Source organism: Aphelocoma coerulescens, chromosome 5, assembly GCF_041296385.1.
Source record: "Aphelocoma coerulescens isolate FSJ_1873_10779 chromosome 5, UR_Acoe_1.0, whole genome shotgun sequence".
Taxonomy (NCBI): Eukaryota; Metazoa; Chordata; class Aves; order Passeriformes; family Corvidae; genus Aphelocoma; species Aphelocoma coerulescens.
In genome coordinates this window covers 3,527,862-3,551,206 of record NC_091019.1, presented here as the reverse complement: position 1 = coordinate 3,551,206, position 23,345 = coordinate 3,527,862, and the positions used below count along the sequence as shown (strand labels likewise).

At 42.4% G+C, this 23,345-nt stretch overlaps 1 protein-coding gene across 8 annotated transcripts in view; it reads left to right on the top strand.

Moving 5' to 3' along the window:
- Positions 1-23,345, top strand: part of ANO1 (anoctamin 1) — a 72,714-nt gene that overhangs the window by 43,101 nt on the left and 6,268 nt on the right. For 4 of the 8 annotated variants that reach the window (XM_069016409.1, XM_069016405.1, XM_069016410.1 and 1 more), the window contains exons 8-24: positions 2,041-2,106; positions 2,603-2,658; positions 4,148-4,189; positions 7,227-7,291; positions 7,879-8,013; positions 9,275-9,435; positions 12,103-12,185; positions 13,793-13,804; positions 14,608-14,679; positions 17,793-17,867; positions 19,271-19,472; positions 19,925-20,036; positions 20,164-20,221; positions 20,335-20,435; positions 20,562-20,707; positions 21,857-22,009; positions 23,190-23,242. In XM_069016409.1, coding sequence (XP_068872510.1) covers positions 2,041-2,106; positions 2,603-2,658; positions 4,148-4,189; positions 7,227-7,291; positions 7,879-8,013; positions 9,275-9,435; positions 12,103-12,185; positions 13,793-13,804; positions 14,608-14,679; positions 17,793-17,867; positions 19,271-19,472; positions 19,925-20,036; positions 20,164-20,221; positions 20,335-20,435; positions 20,562-20,707; positions 21,857-22,009; positions 23,190-23,242 — 1,592 coding nt within the window. Of the gene's footprint in view, positions 1-2,040; positions 2,107-2,602; positions 2,659-4,147; positions 4,190-7,226; positions 7,292-7,878; positions 8,014-9,274; positions 9,436-12,102; positions 12,186-13,792; positions 13,805-14,607; positions 14,680-16,537; positions 16,616-17,792; positions 17,868-19,270; positions 19,473-19,924; positions 20,037-20,163; positions 20,222-20,334; positions 20,436-20,561; positions 20,708-21,856; positions 22,010-23,189; positions 23,243-23,345 lie in introns of all 8 variants that reach the window. The other 4 variants (XM_069016412.1, XM_069016407.1, XM_069016406.1 and 1 more) reach the window with 4 other exon arrangements.

Sequence of the window (23,345 nt, the reverse complement as noted above, 5' to 3'; positions counted from 1 at the left end):
AGCCCCATGGAACAGCCAGGGGCCAAGGCTTGCACTGGAACTGGGCACCTCAGCCCTCAGAACAGGTGCTGCAAGTCAGGGGATGTGAAGTTTGTACTGCCACGAGCAAGAGTTTTAGGATTTCAGCCTCAGAGTTTGTGCTGTAAGAATTAAACTCATAAGAAAGATGAACTGCAAATCAGGCCACCTTAAAGATTTGTTGGCAGCTGATCGTGCTCAGCTGTTATATACTTTATTTTATACATCTCATGATGCACAGGTATACACTTGACTTTGAGACCAAAGCTAACAAATAGTTAATTGTAAATCCAAACAAATAAGGTGGAAGAGTGAATTCCCAAACAAAGCGAGAAAAGTGCATGAACATGGAAGAAAATGTTTGGTGACTGTTGAAATCTGTTACAGCGTTTATTTGCCTTCAAGCAGTTCAATAAAACAATGGGAACTTGAATTACAGGTAGTTCTGTTCAATATTGACCCATCAGCTGCTTAGAAAGACATCAAATAATAGACGAACAATTACGCCACAAATTATTTCCATGCTTTGCCTTTTGTGTCGAAGTTGCAACACACAATGCACAATTGTTGACTCCTTATATACACTAAAATTTGGTGGCCAGCCAGTATTAACAGAAGTGCTGTTCTCTGTAGCATGGGAAATCCAAATTATTGTGTGACTTTCAAGACCCTTTCCGAGTCTGGTGCTGGATCATTTTCACTGGAAATTACGTCTTTGGACTCTTGAAAGGGGAAGGTCACACAGCTCAGTTTGAATTCTTCCCTTGGAATTGGTTTCTCAGTTGAGTATTTTTTTTTCTCCAGAAAATGGGAAACACAGTAGGGGTCAGTTGAATAGGGAAGGCACTAATGGATGGTAGAGTGTTGGGATTCCTGGATGGTTCTTCTACCTCAGTCTGGCAAGGCCACACAATATTGCTAATGAAAATGCCATCAGGCCAGCCCAGCATAACTCAATCAGCTCCTTTGTGTTCCAGGGCTGGAATGCTGGGTTACAACCCAGCAGAGGTGGCAAACAGATTTAAACAAACACAGATAATGCTGCAGCACTGCTGCCCAGCAGGAAAAAGGCAGCTTCCCAGGGGAACACTGCAGCCTTTGTTATTTATTAGGAAAATTTGTGAAGATGTGGATCTGTCTTCACTGTTAAATCCAGATCTGAAGAAGGGGACTATGTAGCTCTTCTCACAGCCCTGGGAAAATAATTTATCTGCTCACCAGTTGTTTCTGCCAGGAGTGTGGAAACATTTGCAGACAATTCATAGACCTGTATAATCTTAAATAGGGCTTTGAAAATTAATGATACCGCAAGATACTGAGCACTCCTGGAGCTGCTCCTGCAGCAGGTGATTAGTATCTCGAAAATGTTAATGAACTTGAACAATCCTCGTTTCAAGAGCAATCAAAAATTACTCTACAGTGAGCTGGTTCCAGGTCCATAGTCGTTGTTCCTTCAAATCCAGTCTCCCACTCTTTTCTTAGCCATGAACTGATGGGCAGCATGGAGCCCACTGTACACCTCATTTTTCTTTTCTTTTTTTAAGTCCTTTCAAATCCTCCCCAACGCCAGTGGCCAGTTATAGATATTTTTTTTTTTTTTCAGTTGGCATTAATCACCGTTGCCCTGCACAAAGACAAGTGCTTGACTTAGCTCTGACTCAGCACCCAAAACTGGTTCATTCCATCCCCAAATGTGTGTTCATGGGCGACACGCCACCTCCAGACGTGGTGAACAGAATTGGAAGTAGCTCTATTAAAGCCAGCAGCTGCTGGAGGAAAGAACATGAGGGAATTAATGAGCTACAGCCCTCCAAAGGTCCAGGTCCAGCCACCTTTGGGAATGGTGCAGTGCTCCTCCAAACTTCCACACCAACTCCTCCCTCTGACCCCCGGTTAAGGAGCGACACCACCCCTGGGAAAGGCAGGACTCCTCCCAGTCCCTTGTGCCACAGACATTTAATAGATGAAGCACTAATTGCTTTCAGCCTCATGCATGTCACTAATAAACGGCTGTGTAAACAGGGAAAGGAGAGGGAAGAAAGAAGGAAACTGCCCTTTTAAATAAAAGACGAAAATGTGGTAAATATGGTAAGTATTACGCCAAGGTCTTCGCAAAGGCTTTCCCTACAATTTCTCTGATCAATCTGAAACCTGAATTCAAAACTTTGCGTGGGTGATGCGTGTGGATGTGTGTTCCCCTATGCCATCAATTCCAGCCACATTCTCCTTGTGATCCAGCCTTCTGCTACACTTTCAAATCTTCAGGCTTGCCTTTAAATCAAACTGACTTTTCAGAAAATGTAATTTATTTTAATGACTAATTTCAAGTCATTGGCTTCTAATTCTTGATTCTCAAATATATATGACTTCCTCTTGCTCTCTGCAGTTCTCCATTTCATAAAATGAGTCATGTATAATAACCTATATGATTAAAAATGAAACTACCTGGAAAGGAATGAGATGGCAGCAAAATCATTATCTGATCAAATGGCTGTTATTTTGAGGGAAATCTCCAGGAAGGATGATGAAGTGAGGCTGTCTAACCTTGAAATTATAAATAACTATTATGTCTTTATTTTTCAAGGGATCACCAGCCTGCTTGCCAATGGAGTTTACAGTGCTGCATATCCTCTGCATGACGTAAGTGATCTCGCACTGTGTTTTACACGTCTGCTGTCTGTCACCAAGAAATCCCTTGTGTGTGACGTGTTGGTGGCATCATCCCAAACATGACTGACTTCCTTCTCCCTTGTGTCAGGACTGCAGTAACTTCTGCAGGTTGTTTCCACCCCTCTGCTCTCTTTTAAGGAATTCCACACCTCTGTTCTCTGTCTGATGATCATAAATTTGAACGTCAGAAAAGTTGTTTCAGTGTTTTAGCAAATGAAATTCCTCTGTTGTTTCCTGACCTTCTGCCCCCAAGGTCTCTGGCACCAATTCCAGGAACCACATTCACTCCCAGGGCACCAAGGAGCTGGTTCCTTTGGCCTCACCCTGCAGAGGTGTCGGTCGCTGTGTGTCTGTGCAACCAGCAAAAACCATAAGCAAGGATCTGAAGTCCCATTTTCCATGGGGCTGGATGTGATTGCAGACCTTCCTACTGATGAAATCTGCTTCTGAGCAGCTCAGTGAGATGTCAAGAGTGTGTTCAGCTGTGGTGCTCATTGAGAGGGTCAGTGAGAACTCAGGGATTCTGGTGGCACTCACAGCCGAGTGGGGACCCTCATCCTGTCAGAGGTGCACACAGCTGGGTGCTGGTGTCCTGATTTAGAGGTTCAGGGTACAACTAGAACTGACAAACACATGCTCTTAGCCTACAGAAAAGCTTGGCAGATGTCAGGGGGATGTGGCAGTCATGCTGCTCCCTCCTCATGTACAGCCTGTGTGAGTGTCCAAGGGCTGCCGAGCCCGGTGCCCATTTTCTGGCCTGGGATGTGAGGGTGAAGTGTGTCTTCCTGGCTTTCTGCTCCCCACACTCACACTGGTTTTAGGTGGGACTGTGAGAGCTCTGTCTTGGAGCACCCAAGAGCAGAGCTGCCTCTTTTTCTGCCTGATGTTTGTCATACATGTCAGGGCTCTCAAAAACTACAGCAGTGCCGTGTAGAAATCGAGAAAGAAAGGTTGAATAAACGTCTCGTCGTGTTCTTGCCTCACATCTTTAGACAGCTACTGATAGTCTTGGATAGAAGTTACTTATTGCCTTCGTTTACTCCTTTATCATCTCAAAAAATAGCTGCAAATGAAAACCTCAGCTCTAATCAGCCCTGAGTGTTTGGAGAGTCTGGAGAGGGAGCAGCTCTCTCAGCTGGTTTCTTCTCTTTCCAGCGGACTGAGCTGAACCCCAAATACCACGGCAACACCGCATCCTTTCCCTTGACATTTTTAGGCCACCTTTATCACTTATTCATTCCTTTTCCCCCATGACAGACACTATTGCTCTTTCCTAATGTGCCCAACGACAGAAGACAAAGTGCCCCGTGACAAATGGGCTCCTAAAATACAGCGTTATTTTACAGATTGCTTTTTCTGGTTTTGATGCATTAAGTGAGTGGGAGATGTGGGTATGCAGGATGCAGAGCAGTTCTTGGCACAACCTGCTGGATGACACAGATTTTCTCTCTTTTTAAAGGGTGACTATGAAGGTGAAAACGTGGAGCCCAATGACAGAAAAGTAAGTTGATGCATGGAGGGGTTTAACATATTCACAAGAGTCCCAGCCTGAAGAGTCACCTGTTGGAATCTGATGTTTTTGCCAAAATCTCACAGAAAATGCTGCAAAAAGACACTAAATTCCAAGCAGTTTAAGAGAAAATGTGCTTTCCAGTAGTGTGGATATGTATAAAGCACCCAGCTCAGTAATGACACATTTCATGCCACACTGGCAAGAATACTGACATGTAACTCCTCCCAAAGTTCAGATGTTGCCATTTCGGGCCAATGATGAGAATATGCTCAGCCATCTTCTGGTGTCTGTATTGGGCATAAATCCTGCTTCAGGATCAGAATTGGAGGAGTGGGAGGGAGCAGCAATTGAAAACATAAGCATAAAAGTGATGGGGAAAGATAAATATTGAATATTTATTGGGAATAAGAGGCCCTCAGCAACGTTTGATGTGTTCTCTGCAGCCAGAAGCTGCCCTGTGGATGTACACACTGAGGCATTGCATCACTTTCTGCTGAAGTTAATGCTTGAAATTGGGGTTTTATTGTCTGTATAGTGAAAGACATAACGTTCATTGTGGTGAAACAAGTTATTAAAACAAGGAATAATACAAGTTATAAAACCAGGAATTCTCCCAAGGAAGAACTCTTCCTAAGGAAGTGGGAAGTACTACTTTATACTAAGGAAGTATGAGGAAAAAAGCCAAATTTTTCAGCCTTTGTGGCAGTGCTGATTTCTTAAATTCAAAGCTCAGTTACTGCATCCTCCCCATCACACTTCCCCAAAGAAGGGTGGCTTTTGTCGGTGCATCAGACAAAAACTGAAGTGGAGAGGTGACAACCAGTTCTCTCAGGACGAGCTACTGAACTTGGGTGTTGTATATGCTGGGCTTTCAGACCTGAAACTTTGCCTTCCCTGTTTGTTTCATTATTTTTTTTTTTCTCCAAAGAAATGCTCTGGTCGTTCAGGTCGTAGGAAGAGCAGATTTAAAGAGCTTCAGGCTTTATATATAAAAATAGGTGCCCAAAATGGACAGACTGCTAGTCCTTCAGGTGCAAATGGCTCATCAAAAGGCAGTGGATGTTATTTCCCTCCCTCTATTGATTCGTGTTAAAAATACCACACATCTGTCTTTTCATTATTAAGCAACACTTCGCTCAACTAAAAATAGCATGTAAGTCCATGTTTTCTGAAAGAGTCCAGGTCATCTTCTTCATTGCTATTACTTCAAACCTCACAAATTCATTAATTTCTCGAGTTCATTGGGTGTTTGGAAGTGTTTACCTTGGCTTTTGACTTTCAGTTCCATCAAGTAATCTTTTGGTGTGTTTTGGCATGTCTCTTCTGGTTTCTTGAAGCTTTCTTTAATCTTATCCAGTGCTAGGCTTGGCCTGTGCCTTTTTTAACAAGAAAATTAAAGATTTGAGGCCTAGAAATGAAGTAAATATTTAGGTCTAGTGTGCTGATCTCCTCTAATCATGTCTTTGAAGCTGTGCTTTGAATATCAGGCTGATAAATGTCAGGATAAATGAGATAATTCATTTGTACTTTAGACACAAATCTGGTTTCGAGTTGCACTAAACTAAAACATGGCACTGATGCAAAACCTCCTCAGCTTAGTGTTTTCTTGATACGTCTGGCCAGCTTAGATCACAGAAAAGGAATCTAATTTCCACCATAAACTTAGTTTTTAAAATGAAATCTTAAAATATATATATATATATAAAACAAAGGGGCTTAGCTAGTGCTGCATGTGCATGTTGAGGTGTCCCAAATCATTGCCTCCAAGACACAGGCAGTTGGCCTTAAACTTTTGGAAAATGTGGTTGAAAGAAACCTAAAGCAGAATAAAAATAAAGTTTGCAAGAATGTTGCTGTTTAATAAAGGCCTGCTGTTAAGTTTCAGTTCCTGCTCTTACTGTTGTAAGGAAATTATTAATGGCTAATGACTTTGGGTTGCAGAGGGGAAAACCCACAGCCCACTTATATTTTTGACGTCATATTTCTGTAAAAGCTGAGAAGTTTCTTGGTGTTTTTTGTTTGGTTTTTTTTTAATGAGCCAAGCCATTTGTATAAGTACAGCTTGGAAATTCTCTGTTAGTGGTTTGGCAGGAGAATTCCAAAATTGCTCTAGGAACGTTGTTTGCTGTGGGACTTCTCTTTGATCAAATGTGAGCAGGAGGAATGGGCATGGCTCTGGTCTGCCCTTCTTTTCTCCACTGCATTTCACTGGAGACATGTAGGAGTTTGACATCTGTCAAGTTTCCCATGATAAAATAGCCTGGAGTTCAGGGAATAACATCCTGTTTGGTCTAGGAACTAGATTAATCCTGTTGTCTTCCCTATACTGCTACTGGTTTCAGTCTTGGTTCCCCATTGAGTTTGATTTCTTGTTCACTCTGTTGGCTGAATTGAATAAGGGAAAAAAATCAGGTTTGAGAAGCACTATTTATATATTTTACAGAATAAAGGATAAGTTGACAGTCTCAGAGGAACCTGGTTTTGTGAGGGATTCAGTTTTGCAAATCAGTAACGGGGATCATTGTTTCCCTTGGCCCATATCCTGACAAAAAGGAAGAGTGGAGACCATTGGCTTCTTGTGGTTTAAAGCTGAAAAAAATCTTAAATGCAGCTTTTGAGGCACCTCAGCCCAGCACCTCTTGCTGGATGCTGAATTATATATTTGGTGTAGCAAAACGGCCTGAAGTTGTGTCAGGGGAGGCTGAGGTTGGATGTGAGAAGGTTCTTCCCCCAGAGGGTGGTTGGGCCTACGGATCACAGAGCCAGCACTGCTCTCCCTGTCTCTGCTGTGGGTGTCCATCCGTCTGGCTGCTGAGGAGCCTTTTAATGTGCTGGAATTCATCACTCTGTTGGAGCAAGCCAAACCATCACATTGACCTTTAATACTTAATGCAGGCTGCGTGTGTTGGCATGATTTGGGCTGAAACCCCGACGCGGTGAGGCCGGAGCTGTGGGCCCTGCAGCGCCCGAGGAGAACCCACTGGTGCTTTAGCTCTCACCTTTCCCTTGCCCTTCTGTTTTCCAGCTGCTGTGTGAGGAGTGGGCGAGCTACGGAGTGTTTTATAAATACCAGCCCATCGACCTGGTGAGGTGAGAGTTCAGCCCTTGGGGTCGAGTTGCCACGGGGCAGAGGTGAAGCTCTGCAGGGATGCTCGTGCCCGTGCCCCTTGGGGGATGCCGCCCTCAGTGCCACCCCCGGGGGATTCCAGAGAGTGGGAAATTCACTCGGAGAAAAGGAGTTCTCTGTGAGTTAAAATGTGCTGATATAGCCCACACCGTGTGAAAGCTTGCGGAGGACACATTTTCAATTAATTTTGTTTGCTCATGATAAGACCTGAGGCTCTCTGATGAAAATGAGGTGCCTTTTTAAGAGGATTCACTCACAGAAGGTCCAAAGACACCAATTTGCACAGCAGAAACACAGTGGGGGGAAAAAATGACCAGTGGGACAAACTAGTTTTCAGGGTGCCTGTATCTCTGGATGGACTCCAAGCATCATGAGAAAGAGAGTCCTCTGAGAAGAAAAAAATTCCCACAGGTCATCAGATCTTCCTTTCTCCATGCCCAATCCAGATGCGATTCATAATTTTAGCCACGTTATATTTTAAGAAGTAGGAAACATTTCTCTCTCTCTCTCTCTCTCATTTCTTTTTCTTTTTTTTCTAAATGTATTTCAGAAAATACTTTGGAGAGAAGATCGGGCTATATTTTGCCTGGCTGGGAGTTTATACACAAATGCTCATTCCAGCTTCAATTGTAGGGATTATCGTTTTCCTGTATGGCTGTGCAACTGTGGATGAGAATATACCCAGGTAAAATGGATGAATAAATAGATTCTGCTGTTGGAGGGCACTGGAAGCTCAAAGTTGCTTTGCTTTAGAAATGTTTTGTCAGTAATATCCAGGCTGAGCACAGCTGAAATTGTGGTTTCTTGTTCCTGCATCTTGCCCTGTGCCACCCACATCCTGACACCCCAATCCCTGTTCCTGAGGTCTGTCTGTGTGTGCTCCTAAAACCCTCCATCCTCACGCTTTATCTTTTGGAAGCTCTGCTTAAAATTAATCCACCTCCACAGGCCCCACTGATCTCAGCTTCCAGTAAGCCATGGAGCTTTCCCAAGGGCACAGAACAGCTCATTTCTATCTCATTAGCATTTATTGCTAATATTACTTGGGGAGTTTGCATTGATGTCCTAAAAATAATTCTTGGCCGGTTGCTCAGGTGGTTGTTTCTTTTTCCCTAACTCAGATCATTATGTTAAAACAAACCAGCAAAATTCTGCTAATGAGGGGGTTTGCTGCTTCCCAGCACAGAGTGCTGAGGAGGGCATAGTGTGACAGAGAGATGCATCAAGAATACACATCCCTCAAATAAGCTACTGTGATCACATCAACAAAATCTGGATGTCCTCCTACTTTTAATCTCTTAGCAAGTTTCATATTAGAACATTTTTAAAGCCCTCTGATTTTGCATTATTTGCCCTGCATGTATCATCAGCTGGAGATGCAAATTACAGGGTTTGTACAACGAGCACCAGCCCTGAGTAACAAAGCAGATAATGGATACCAAAAAATAGATTAAATTTTTTTTTGTTCGTTAAGATTGCTTTGTAGTGCTTCCAACAGTTGAAGAAAGTCAAAGGGAGGGTCACTGTTGCTATTTCACAGATGGAGCACAGAGGAGATAAATTGGTTGAACTCCAGTCTCTTGATGTTCAGCACTTCCCTTGTACCTTATCTATCACTGTAGTTTGTATTTCAAAACAAGAGTGCTTTGTTTTATTTTATTTTTATTTTATTTTATTCTGTAAGATCTTAGAGTAGAAAGCATACAGCCTTATGCCTTTCTTAATGTTCCCTCTTATTCCTTGGAATGGAAATAGAGCTGGGGAAGGCGGGAGGGAGGGAGGGGGGGAGACAGCCTTACGTGAGGATTTCAGCCCCTGCAGCGGTGTAGGATGGGATCCAATGATCCTACAGAAACAGCTGCTGTCCAGAGGAGAACAGATGACCAGAGCACGAAGCTGGAGCCATCCTGACCGTGCTGTTCCCTTCTCTTGTGGCTTCATTGCAGTATGGAGATGTGTGACCAGAGAAACAACATCACCATGTGTCCCTTGTGTGACAAAACGTGCAGTTACTGGAAGATGAGCTCTGCTTGTGCCACTGCCCGTGCGAGTCATCTGTTTGATAACCCTGCAACTGTCTTCTTCTCAGTCTTCATGGCTCTCTGGGGTAAGAAGATCTATGCCTTGATGTTAAGCTTTTAATTATTTATACAACAGGAAGAAACAAAGGAGATAAAGCAGTATATTTATACACAGGCAGTTAATGATGCAAAGAACGTCTCTTTTTCTTCTTCTTCTTCTTCTTCCTTTTTTTTTTTTCCTTTCCCATGAAACTGTCACACCCAAATTTATATTCTGGACTGGAGGCTAAAATTCAAAAAGTTGCTCAAGCTGAATAGCAAATGAAATTGTTAAGCATCTGTCATAAAACTGCTGCGTGGTATGTCAAAATTTCATTAAAGGGATTGCACAGCTTGCCAAAAAAAAAAAAAAAAAAATCTCTTTGCAGAGCCAGCTTCCACTTTAGAACATTAGAGAAGAAATGTATTAATGTACTTGGGGGTTGAGGGGAGGGCTCCGGGGGGAAGTGTAATGGCCTTTAGTGTCTTCAGGACAAACCAACATTGATTCCCAAGTGTGCTCTGAGATGCAATTAGGTTTATCAGCAGGCAGACATCATGCAAGGAGACTGGGAAGAGGGAACAGTGGTGGAGAGGGATTTTTTCTGATCCTGATGCTGCCCTCGTGCTTTGAGCCCTTTCTGGGCATGTCTCTGGCACTTGGGTCAAAATATGAACCCTCTCATGAAAACTTTGTGAGGATGTCTTCAGGAATGGTTTGGAGGGCTTCTCCCCTCCCTGCTGGAGGAGGGATGGGGAACCTCCCTTCTCCAGGAATGGGCTCTGGGGGAGAGGAGCTTTGATGGCCGCATATTCCCAGCAGCACTGAGAGCAGCACAACCCTGTACACCTCGTTGTGAATTAACATAACCTGTTCTGGATTATATTTCATCCCAGTAATACACCCTGAGCTTTTATCTCTTCCAGTACACTGGGAACTGTTTGTACATTGCCATTCATCTGAACTGATTTAAGTACAATTCAACATAATTTAATTTAAATTCTTGGCCAAGGTCTGTGGTTGGGATAACACTGTTTTAGCTGCAGCACTGAGAGCTTATTATCAAGTACCACAAGGAAAGTCAAATGTCAGCTTTAGTCTCCCTCATTTTCCATTATCATGAGCCCCACATGGATCTTGGCATGTTGTCCTGTTGTCCAAAAAGTAACAGTTTGCCTCACTTTGCACAGCAAGCAACTATGGGTCTCTTAATCCATTTTTTTTCACTCTTGTGCAAGGCAGATTGGCAGAAGCCCTGGGCCCTGCACAAAATTTGAGAGGGTTTTGAAGTGGGATGTGAAACTCCTCAAGCTCTTTGGAGTCAACATAAAGCTTTGTTGTGGTACAATACTATATAAAACAAATGTTGTTTCAAAGAGGTCTTTTTCAGCTAGAAAACGAAGAACTTTCTCCACATAGTTTTGAATTTGTATTTTTAAATTCATGTGGAGTTGAAGTAGGAGAGTGCAGGTGCTTGTGGCAGAGCGGGGGTGCAGCTCCCCAGCATCTTCCCCCAGGGCTCCTGAAACAACCCAGCATTCCAGACACTGTCCTTTTCTTTTTGCCCTGTTGTAAACCAGTGCCACGGGAGGATTTCCAGCAGCCTCTCGTTCGTTTTCCATCTTTCTGTCTGTAAATGGGAGCTGCAGCCCCCAGCCAGCGTGAGAACTGCCGGCAGCGAGGAGAGGGGAGGCAGTTCCAGCTCCGTGACAGGGACCCTCTCAAGACACAGCTCTGGCCATCCTGATTCACAGGAAGCCTGTGGCTTGTGAAGGGCCTCAGCTGTAGCTTTTCCATGTGAGAGTTTCGCTTGGAAGGCGAATGAATGTCATGGCCCCAGCCTGGCTCCAGTCAAGAGGGTGTCCTTTCCTCTCTGTTCAACTTTGTTACCCTCTCCCTGCCTCTGTTTTTTCTGGATATGAACGTTTCTGAGCACATCTGTTAATACTCACTGTGGGAAGCTCCCCTGGGAGCACCATTTCTTGGTAGACTTGCCTCTTTCATAATCACTTATTTATTATACAACACTGGTGTATTCCCAGCATCTAAATATGTCCTCTGAGAACTCGCTCGGTCTCAGGGGCAGATGGACTGATATAGACTGGGATCATTCATTGGGACTCAAGAACAGCTTTAGTGAGGTTTTTTTTCTCTGAGCCTTCTCCATCAAAAAGAAAATAGCCAGGTTTTTAATGATTGAAACCCTTAAAGGCTTCCTCTTTCACAGCCTGCCCACATGCAGCTTTCACAAGAGTGTTTGGGTTTGGGTGTGATGTTTAGAGCCAACCACACTATTGTGACCACTAGATGGATGTAATTATAATGACATTAAATTGCTCTATCTTGATATCTTTGGGGGAATAACTCTACCATCAATACAAGTGAAATCATTCCTATTTTGTACAGGTAAGACTCAGGTTTTTTGGACTCACAGATGAAACGATATGCGGTTGAAGACCAACAATATCATTAGTCACAAGTACAAATATTTAAATAAGTTTGGCTGCCTGACTTTCTTAGACCCCTTAAAAATTACAGGCATCTTCCTACCTGAAGCTGTGGATGTAACAAACGCCCTTTTTTCAGCTTACCTGGGTAAAACATTTGGCTCTTGGCACATCAGTGTTTCCCAGCCAGACATGACTGCTGATTGAAAGAGAGCAGAAATGAAGTTATGTGGTAATATGTGTTATATGTTAAACTGTTGTTTCAGCTGCCACCTTTATGGAGCACTGGAAGAGAAAACAGATGCGCCTCAACTACAGGTGGGACCTGACTGGGTTTGAAGAGGAGGAGGTTTGTCCCTTCAGTTCTGACTCTTTGCTTTCCACCGTGCTGTTGCCCTGACCTTGCAGACTTTGCCTCGTGTTCCTGGGAGGGTTCCATCCTTTAGAAGGAAGGAAAATCCCTATACATGAACTATTTGAGGTTTTTGTAGCAAGAGCATGACTAGTCCAGCCCTGTTGCCATGGGAACATAATTGTATAGCCACAAAATGTGGGTTGGTTTTTTTTTTTGAAGTGTGTAGTGGGGTCACACCTAGCAGTGTAGGCATGGAATATACAGCTCAGACCTTCTGCTGGGCTGAAGTCAGGGTGCCAAGAGCCAAGGACCTCGTTCATCACACACTGCTGTAAATCAGAAATGAGTGCATTGAAACTGATAAAGTTACAGCGCTGTAAAAAAAAGCACTGAAAAATTCCTATTAACTTTAACGATGCAGGATCAAGCCCTGACTTGGAAAATACCTCAGGAAGCACTGCCAGACGTGTGGGCTTGAGGCATGGGGAGGGACACGGTGTGGAGGTGGTGGAGTTTTTTGCAGTGGCTAAAAAAATGTAATATCCCTGGCCAGGTTTATGCTAAATCTGCTAAAGAGCATAAAGGAGAAAAGGGCCAAATCTGTATGAAAGAAAAGATCTTCAAAATCAATGAAGTTTTAGAAGGAAAGGAGAGAAAACCCTCAGTCAGCTGAGAAACTGTTTCCCACCTTTTTGGTTTCGATTTTGCCGCTTCACAAAGAATAAAGGAGACACCTTGCCGGAGCAGAGCACAGTCCCAGCCCCCAGCCTTGCCCTGCTGTTGTTATTAAAAGAAGTATGACCTCCCTTGTCACGTCCCTAGATGTCCTAAATAGATACACAACAAACACTGCTCACGTGCAACACAAACCTCACCAGCCCTGGGTCTGACACCCTGCAGCTCGCTGAGCCTGGCCCAGCCATCGCTCCCCTCGCCCCCAAAGCCTTTCTGCTGGAATTAGCTCCCCTTAATATGTTTATCTCCTCCACAATATATTTAGGTGCCCTGTGCCAGCAGCCTCTGTGCTGGTCCGTACCTATTTACTGGGAGAGAATATAGGGATTTATTTCCTGGACACTATATACTCCTTTATTTTTGGTAACTTGTTAGCATACATGAAAGGGGAGAGGATTAAGTGTATCTTTCCAGTGTCTGAGTTCAGAGCTCTGCACAGCCAGACCAGCAGCTGTCAATACAGTGTATTTTATTCTGTGTTTTGGGCAGTGATAAAGAATACAGTCATGGGTTTAGCACAGAATTTAAGATTCTCCTGTTTCTGATTTGGGGGGAAACTTAAGCTAGAATCATGTTGAACAGTCGGGGTTTTGAGTGAAATGCTAAAGCCCAAAGTATCTCATTTTCTGGTGGTTTTAGGGATGCCTGGTTCATGCAATACTTTCAGTAATGTTAAATAATATGGAACATGAATAGACTGGTTTTTCTCTGGTAGTGTCTAACCATCCTCTGTAACTAAGTTTGCTTTATGTAATTTTTAATATATAAATACAATATGACCTGCAACAGTTCAGTAATCAATTTTTTGTTTATTTGTTTTATTTGTTTTTTCTTGTTTTTCGTGGTTTTTTTCTGGTTTCCTGAAGGAGGCAGTCAAGGTTTGGAAAACATTTTTTTTTTAAAAATCACTCCTACCTTTTTTATTCCATGTCTACTGATGAATGCCATCTTTTGATCTCCATTTCTCCTTTTTCAAGCATCAGATTTTCTTTAGAACTCCCACTGATTGCTTTGCCTTTACACCCTTCCCCTCTCCACTTTTTCAGACTTTTTTCAGCTCTGTTCTGTTTCCCATCCAATGCATAATTTTGAATTCTGACTCTTTTATGAATGTGTAATTATCGGGAATTCTGAATCCATGAATCTTCCTCAATCTTTTGGCTGTCTCTTACTTCCAAGTATCTCCTGCACCTTCTCCTGCAATGCAGATGGAGAATCTGTGGATGCTGTCCAGGACAGAATTAGGGGAACACCCCACCTGACAATTTTATGGGATCCCAAAGCCAAGTATTTTGCATACTTACAGCAGAAAAATAATCCCCTCATGAGCTGAGGATCACTGAAATTAGTAACTGACATTTAACTTTTATCAAAAATAGAGGTAATAAAATCCAAGCATCATGAGCCATTCTGTCTGCAGGTTGTGCTGCATATCTCATATATTAAATTTAATCTGCACATTGCTGTCCAAATCATTCTGCAGTTGCTGCTGTAGACACAGGATCCAACATTTTTTTAGTTATAGTCAACTATCAATTGACATGAATGACATACCAAGAGAATTGGAATTCAGTTAGAAAACCCAGAAATTACCAGGAAATCGACCTGAAGAGAGTTCATCTGTAGCTGATAGAGAAAATAAGTAATGTTGCTTTTTAATTAAATATGACTTCTTTCACAGGATCATCCAAGAGCGGAATACGAAGCGAAAGTTTTGGAAAAATCCCTGAGAAAAGAACACAAACATAAAGAGGTATGGTAAAAACATTCATTTGTTTCACTTATGAAAAAGAAGGTTGTTACAGCAGGCAGTGACCCAAGACTAAGAAATAGGTAAAAAATAGTCAATGCTCAGTGTGTTTAAATTCCAGGTGTCTTCATCTATGCATGAGATGCTCGGGGTGTGCCAGGCACAAGACCTGATTAAATCTAGAAATGCCTTTACTAATTAGATTCAGGAGTGTGGCTCAGGGAAACTGATTGAGCCTCATCAAAGAGGTGCTCCTCTGATGCTAATAAATCAAGTTTGAGAAAACTGTGACAAACCATCTTTTTCCATGCAGCAAAAGTACCTAAAGCCTCTCAGGAGAAGTTCTTTCTCCTGCTGGACTTTCCCTGCAAATAAAAATATTAATGAACAGTACTAACCCCGATTTCCACGCCGAATTCCAGCTTTGGCAGCAGCCTTCTGCCTTTTGAAAACACAGCTTCCCTTTTATCCCACTGAGCGAGGCAGTGCTCACTTACACTTGGAACTTGCTCTTTACACCAGTGTGACAAAGGGGCTGCCACTCATCCCAGGAGCACCTGCCTCTTGCCAAGGGATGGTGCAATCCCTACAAGCAGCTTCCCTGCCCTTTCACTGGGGCTGGAATTCCTTTCCTGTCAGCAGCAGAAAGATTTGGAAAAGCTCCTTTTCTACTGGCCCGTCCTACCTGAGGTTATTCCCCCTTCACTGCAAGGACTGAGCCATTTGTGTGCCGTGGTTTTAATGACAGAAGTAGAAACTCCAGCATAAAACCAGACCTGTTGGCAGAATTTCCTCTCGTGTCTGTTGCCAGTGGCACCACAGCATGGAACCATTCCCTAAATTGGGATTTTATGACAACCCTGTGAAAATACAACTGCAACAACAAAGCTTACATGATACACTCTTCAGGGGCAGCACGTAGAGATGGGTGTTAAAATAAATTTATACTTGAGTACCACTGGGCTCCTCTTAAAAGATGCTACAGAGCTGCTGGTGGTGTGTTCCCATTAATCTATAGGATGCTGTGTGTCAGTGGCTCAGGGCCATATGCAAATCAAATCCCTTTTTAAGTCCCTTGCAGAAGAGAAACAATTCGGGTTGCTACCCTGTGATAGGCTGGGTAAATGATTTTGAATACAGACTTTACTGTATTCTGCTAAAAACCTGAAACTTGCTGTACTTTGTATAATCAGAATTCAGGTCTTAAATGTGGAAGGCTAATCAGACAATTAATGAATGGTGGCCCTCTAATATTGTAGAATGAAAGTTGAGCAATTAAGAAAGGATTTTTTTTTTTTTTTACCAGACTATTTATAAGTTTTTGGGCTGTGTTCAATTTGGATGTTACTAATTTGAGAAACGTGAGAAAAGGAGGTTTTTTTCTGAAAGACTTGGTGGTTATCTTTCATTGGGATCTAGTGTATTAAAGTTCAAATTCAACAGTTGTAAGATGACTTGGAAACCTTCTTAAAGAAAAAATATCTAAAGCTAAACCAAAATTGCTTATAGCTTTTCCAAGAGAAGCCCAATTTAAAACAAAATTAAAGGAAAAAGAAAATTTGGACATTGTTTATACATCATAAAAGAGAAAGCAGAGCACAATCCTGTATTTAAAAGGGAATATCCTTTTAGGATTGCCTGATGTTCCCTAGGATTTGGGGCAAGCGTTTGTCTTTTGTTGCTGTTAGGCTTTATTAACTTAAAGCTGAAACACCAAGCCCTAAGCAAACTAACAGAGCATTCACTTGTGCTAAAGTGCTGTGCCAGTAGAGAATATGGAATTAATAAATGGAATTAAATGAGCAGTGCTTTGTAATGCCATATTGCCCGACCCTTTTCTGTTTCCTTTGACTGCCATCAGAAGCACCGATATTTTCCAGAAGAGACAGCAAACAAATGGAGACAAAGAGTTAAGACAGTCATGGCTGGGGTGAAATTGGTTCTTTTTATTCAAACTTATGAAGAAACTCAAATTATGAGTAATTATGGAAGACACAAATCAATTTGTTTTTGGCTGTTGAACCTTTGTTTAATATTCACATTCAGTTCTGGGTTTCTTCCCCTTCCTCCCCTTGTTCCTTCAGCACTTTTTGGGACGCTGTTCTATGAGTTGGGAATGGCACTGCATGGCTAATCTTAGATTTCCCATCCTGGATGTTGTGTTTTGCAGTGGAGCATGGGCTATGTGTTGAAAGAGTCTCTTGCACTTCCCTGAGACAACGTGCATGTCCTAAAAATAGAATTGGAGCAGTATTTTTATGTGCATTACAACGTGTGCATCATCTTCTGCCATGTTTCTTTTGTTGTTGATTTTCTGGTGTTTCAAAACAATTCCGGGCATCCAAGTTTGTGAAGGACTCCAGAGGAGCAATGCTCTTCTAAATGAATTTCTGGTAGCCAAATTCAGGCAGTGGCTGGTTGGCTGGATCAAGGGAATTCAGAGAATATAAAGACTTGTTATATAGAAAATCACAAAATGGTTTGGGTTGGAAGGGACCTTAAAGATCACCTCATTCCAGCCCCCCTTCCATAATTCCTCTCAGTGTAGTCCATTGAATACTGTGGGAATAGCCAGGTATAATTAAAAATCACTCATATCAAAGGAATTTCAAGTCTTACCACCCACCAAAACTAGATCTTCCCTGTCAACTGAGTGTTCACCTCGGAGCTACTCCATAGCATGAATTAATTTAATACCTAAATCTGTGTTTCAGTGGAGCCAGCTGTGCAACAGCAGAGCTGCAAATATTAACTGTGGAGGGAGAGAGGAAGGAGGGGGATTTTTCTAGAGAAAGCAAAAGAAAATATTTAACAGCAAGAGAGACCTTACTTCATGGTTTATGACAGCCTATTTGCATGTTTCCTTCAAAAGTACACAGAAAAATCTGATTTATTTATACTCCCAGCGCAGGCGCTTGACCAGTCTGAACCTGGATACGGAGTAAACAATTTGCCTCTGTGGAATTGTGGCTGTAAACACTGTGTCTGCATCCTCTAACTGGTTGTGGTTTTGCCAGCCTTTTCTTCCCCCTTTCTGTTTTCATCACATGTGCAAAATCACACTCTCCTTCTTTATTAAATGTACGCTTTTTTCCCTCCTCCAAAAAAAATTTTAGACGGATAAAGAGAAGCTGACATGGAAGGACCGTTTTCCAGCCTATTTAACCAATTTTGTTGGCATCATCTTCATGGTAAGCATCACCTGGCAAAACCTGAAATTTTTGTTCCTGAGTCGTTGTAAGGAAGGGAAGTGATAGAAACTTTATCAGGTGGATGTGATTCCCAGTGGCTTTCTCCCAGTGAAAAAATTCAAGCATTTTATTGGTTTGTGATCTAAAATATTTTCAAGAGCTTGAATTTCTACTTTGCTGTCTCTTTCCAATAAAGAAAAAAGAATACTAAAATAGGGTGGGGAAAACAAGGTGACAGAAATGGAAATTCCCACCACCACTGATGGGATGAAACTTAAAAAGCACAGAGAGGCCTCTCAGAGAGTGGTCAGGAAGTAGAGACCAACATAATTTTTATAATCAAACTTTTGGAAAGAAATGACGTTGCCAGTTGCAATCATAATTGCAAGGATTTTTAATTAATCATTCAAATTTGGAGCTATACCATCTAACAGGAGAATTGCAAACAGAGCACTTAATTCAAGGAAAAGGTAAAATAATGATGAGAACAGCCTTCTTCCATTTGCTGATAAAGCATCAGCATTTAAAACAAATGTTGACAGAAATAATAATAATTCAAGTCATGGAACAGATTGGCAGAGAGATAAAAAGAAGCTTAAACCCTTTCCAAAGGTAAAATTCACCAAAGTAAGTCAATTAATTTGGTTCCTTGGGATGGGGATTTTGGTTTAGGGTTGGGATTTTTTAATTTTTGTGTTTTCAGAGATCGGAAATGCAACAAATCTCATATTTTCAGCTGAAGAATCAATACCTTTTGAGAATCACGCTTTAAAATCATTCCTCTATTTAAGCACTGAAAAGTTGAGAGGGATTTTACTGTGCCAGGAAGTGTGTTGATTTAATCAGATTTAATTTCAGTTTGTGATTATGAAAGCACAGTGAGCCTGAGTAAGGGATTTGAAGGATTGTGTGTAGAATGCAGCTGAAATACTCCTCTTTGTTTCAAATTTGGCTTTTTTGGTATATCAAAGAGGAAATTCCATGTGTATATGCCGTTGGTGTTGGGGCCAAAAACAAGCACACTAATACTTTTAATATTAGTATTTATATTAATTACAACTATTATTTCTATTCATTAGCAATACACAGTATTTTAGAATTTATTTATTAGTAATATGCAGTATTTTTTAATACTGCTAAGCAAGGAATTTACATTTAGGTGCCTTAAAAAAAAAAAAAGCCTTTTGCCTGCGATTGTGGCATCATGGTGTCATTTTTTTTCATGTGATCCTCAAGTAACAAAAGAGGATCCTTTCCCACAGTTCCTCAGAGCCTTAAAGCAGAACTGGGGGGGGGACTTGGGGTGTGGCCTAGAGGTCCCCTTTGTAAGGTTATTTCTAAATCCCAAAGCAAGCGTTGAAAGGTGCATCTTTGGTGAGGTTTTGGGCCGTCCTTCCTCGCAGGTCGGGCTGACGTTCGCCATCGTGTTCGGGGTGATCATCTACAGGATCTCCACGGCCGCTGCCCTGGCCATCAGCTCCACGCCCTCAGGGCGCTCCAGCGTCCGCGTCACCGTCACCGCCACCGCCGTCATCATCAACCTCGTGGTCATCATCATCCTGGACGAGGTGTACGGCTGCATCGCCAGGTGGCTCACGCAGATCGGTGCGTTGGAGCCCTCAGCTCGCTGGAAGGGGTTGAAATCAGAGCACCCAGATGACTGGGACTCATGGATGTTCAAATTTGTGGCTAAAATGCCACTGTAGAGCTTTTTTTTTTCTTTTTTAATTATTTCCAAAAAATTATCCGTAACAAAAAGGTCCGGAAAGCTTTTCAGGTTAAGTTTTCGCCCATCTACAAATGATTGTCATGAAGGTCAGGCAGGTGTGGAATGCAACTGGAATTGCTGCTGTAACGTGTCTGACTGGTGGGATCCTCAGCAAATTGACCACTGACCTCAGTACAGCCACAGCTTTTATATATATATGCCTTTATATATATGTGCCTTTGTTTAAAAGGTGGCTGATGTTCTCCAAAACCCACATTTATAAGATCTTGAAATGTTTCCAGGTAGGATAATTCCTTAACATTTCTCTTCCATGTCCCATTGGTTCCAGAGGTACCAAAGACCGACAAGAACTTTGAGGAGCGGCTGATTTTCAAGGCTTTCCTGCTGAAATTTGTCAACGCCTACACCCCCATTTTCTACGTGGCTTTCTTCAAGGGCCGGTGAGTCATGAAAGGGCTGTTCAGGGTTTCAGCTTGTTGGAGGCCTTTTCAGGCCTCAGCTTCAGGAATCAAATATGGAAAGTATAAAATCCATCTGATGTTTATAACTCTGACCATTGTGCCCTAGATTTGTTGGACGTCCAGGAGACTACGTCTACATTTTCCATTCCTTCCGAATGGAAGAGGTAATTGAATTTCTATCCTGTCTGGGATCGTGTTGGATGGATGGGAGCACCCTCTGCCCCTGCCACAGGGGTGGAGGAGGTGCTCTGAATGACCTCTCCTCTGTCCACCCCAGTGTGCCCCAGGAGGTTGCCTCATGGAGTTGTGTATCCAGCTCAGTATTATCATGTTGGGCAAGCAGCTGATCCAGAACAATTTGTTTGAGATCGGCATCCCGTAAGTAGCAGCTTCTGTTCGATATTTTTTTTCCAAATTATTGTGCCTGTTCATGTAAAATAACTGGGAAATGAGCACTGAGTGAGCAGAACGGAGTGCTCAGCACATTTTCTCCATTTCCCTCAGAAAAATGAAGAAGTTTATACGATACTTGAAATTGAAGCGCCGGCGTTCTCTTGACCATGAAGAGCACATGAAGAAAAAGCAGCGTTACGAAGTGGACTATAACCTGGAGCCCTTTGCTGGACTCACCCCTGAGTACATGGAAATGAGTGAGTGAGGTGGAAAGAAGGCGTTTTAAACCGTAATTATTGTGACTAATTGGGGTGGAGAGCTGAGCTTTTTGAGCTGTACATTCAGCAGACAGTGGATATGAGATAACTGAATTATTAACGTGTGCAGTCTTGGACTGGAGCGTGTTTCAGCCAACCCTGGCTGCTGGAGGGCTGAACTGTGCTCTCTGCTGTTCACAAGCCCTTACTTTAGCACGATATTTTAGATATTTTCTTTCGAGCCATGTGACACATCACTGTCAAGTTTCAAATGCAAATGATTAAGTGGCATCTACTCAGGATTGTGAGGCATATTTCACCATCAGATGAACCCTGCACTGGAAATAAGCTAGTTCAGATTGGATCATTTCCACACCAGAGTCCTTCTTTTTTTTCCTGATATCTGAACTAAATCTGAGAGCAATGCAAGTCTGTAGACCAGGTTCTACTTGACAGATCACGCAGAACTTTTTTTTTCAAGTAGTATCTTATGTTGAGTGAGACAAATTAGAATATCTGGTGACCTTGATGTTCAGAGTACTTGAAGCAGATGGGAATTCAGTGGTACAAACTACAAGGCCATGCTGCCAGTTCCTAAAAATAAGAAAAAGTGCAGTTACTGAGATCAGCATGTGGAAGTAACAGGAGAAAGATGGGCACTGGCAGTACCAGGATGAGCATGGCATCCACACAAAAAGCAAATATGATCCCAGGTTATAGGAAGCAAGTTATTCCTGGCAGAGGCACAGAATCAGCCACGTCCTTTCCAAAGCTTCCAGTGGGATTGGTGAAGGCCAAAAACCTGCCAGGGGGAACATGGCAAGTTGAGGTAGAGCCAACACAGAGGTCACTGCCATAATCTCACTCCTTCAGGTGACTCCTGTGCCAGCCTTGACCATGATAAAAATGCTTTAGGAGCTTCCCCGTCCTTCTGGTTACTCTCGCCTTGCTTTTTGCAAGGTGGCAACTGGCCCTTCCATGCCCAAATGGAGCAGCCATCAAGCAAACTGTGCCTGACACAGAAAATGGGATTGAGTCTCCCAGAACTTGCCACCTTGTCAGAATTTGGGGGCTGGCACTGACGTGGCGATGGCTGCATTTGGTAAATACTGGCACCAGGCACTGAAATGTTTTGTTTTTTCTCTCCAGTTATCCAGTTTGGGTTTGTAACTTTGTTCGTTGCCTCCTTCCCGCTGGCACCTCTGTTCGCTTTATTGAACAACATCATTGAAATCCGTCTGGATGCCAAGAAATTTGTTACTGAGCTGAGGAGACCGGTAGCTGTGAGAGCAAAGGATATAGGTAAGTGGATATAGCTATTGTACCCCTGTTTGCTTATTCCTGGATTGATGGCAGGATGTTGTTATGCTGAGCTGGTTTCAACAACAGGGAGATATTTATAGGAAAAGTCAAAACATTCGACTGTGGCTTACCCGTGAATTGCCATAATTTATCGGGGCTTTATCTTTAAAATAGGAAGACCAGAGCTTTAAATTCAGATGAATATTTCATTAAGCAAGCATTATCACTTTTGAAATCAAAATGATCAATGCTATAGAAAAATATCTCACACGGTTCTGACAACACCAGCCCTTCCTGGCAGTGCAGTTTTCGTGCAGAAGCAAAAATTTCCGCATTTAAAAACTCTGGACTGGCCTCAGAAATGCCCTTGGGAATGAGAGGAGACTCAGAAGTCTGTGGGTAAATGTATCCCTTTGTCCCTACTCAGCAGGAATGTCAGAAGGGTGAAAACTGCAGTGGATGGAGCTGGGCTCTGTGGCTATGTGGGGACAAGAGCCCAGTCCTGCCCTTACAGGGGGGGCAACACCTGTGGGTGTTTGTCATGAGGGAGCTGCTTCTCCCAAATGGTGGTTATTTATTACTGAAAAGCTCATTAAAATAAAAATAAAAGTAGAAATAAAATAATTGTCCTTGTTACAGAGCCAGGCAGCAAGAGCAGAGAGATTTATCTGTTATTAAACTCTATGTTCATCCTACTGCTGTACAGGCAGAGTCGTTCCTTTTTTCCTTGGGCTCATCCTTGTGCCCTAGGATCATCCTAGACTTGAAGAGCATGTCCTGTTTTGCCATGACTTTGCTTTGGAGGTGTTTTGTGGCTCCCTGATTTGATGCAGCAGGTTCAGGTTGCTGGTGGAGATGATAGGGAGGGTGATGTTGATTTTTTTGATTGTGACGGGGATTTGATTATTTTTTTAAAATTTGTTTCTGAGAAGGTATTAATTGCAATTCATTGCAGTTCAATCCCATTCTTCAAACCTCAAAAAAATAACTGCCAAAACACAGTTGGGCTCCCTTTGCTTACAAGCCATTACATTAATTTTTTATAATTTGTTCTTTTTCTATTTAAAATATCATTCTAGCTCAGCACAATCACGCACGCTCCTAACTGTGTGAGCTGAAGATGTAATTAATCTAATTTCAAGGACTAGAACAGCACTGACATGCTTGTCTCCTTCCTTAGGAATCTGGTATAATATCCTCAGAGGTATTGGAAAGCTTGCTGTCATCATAAATGTAAGTAAATCAGCATGAATTAAATTTGAATTCAATAGGCTGGCTTTTCCATTCTGCTCCATTAGTTTTACTTCAGCACAAATCCCTTAAATCAAGTGAAAGG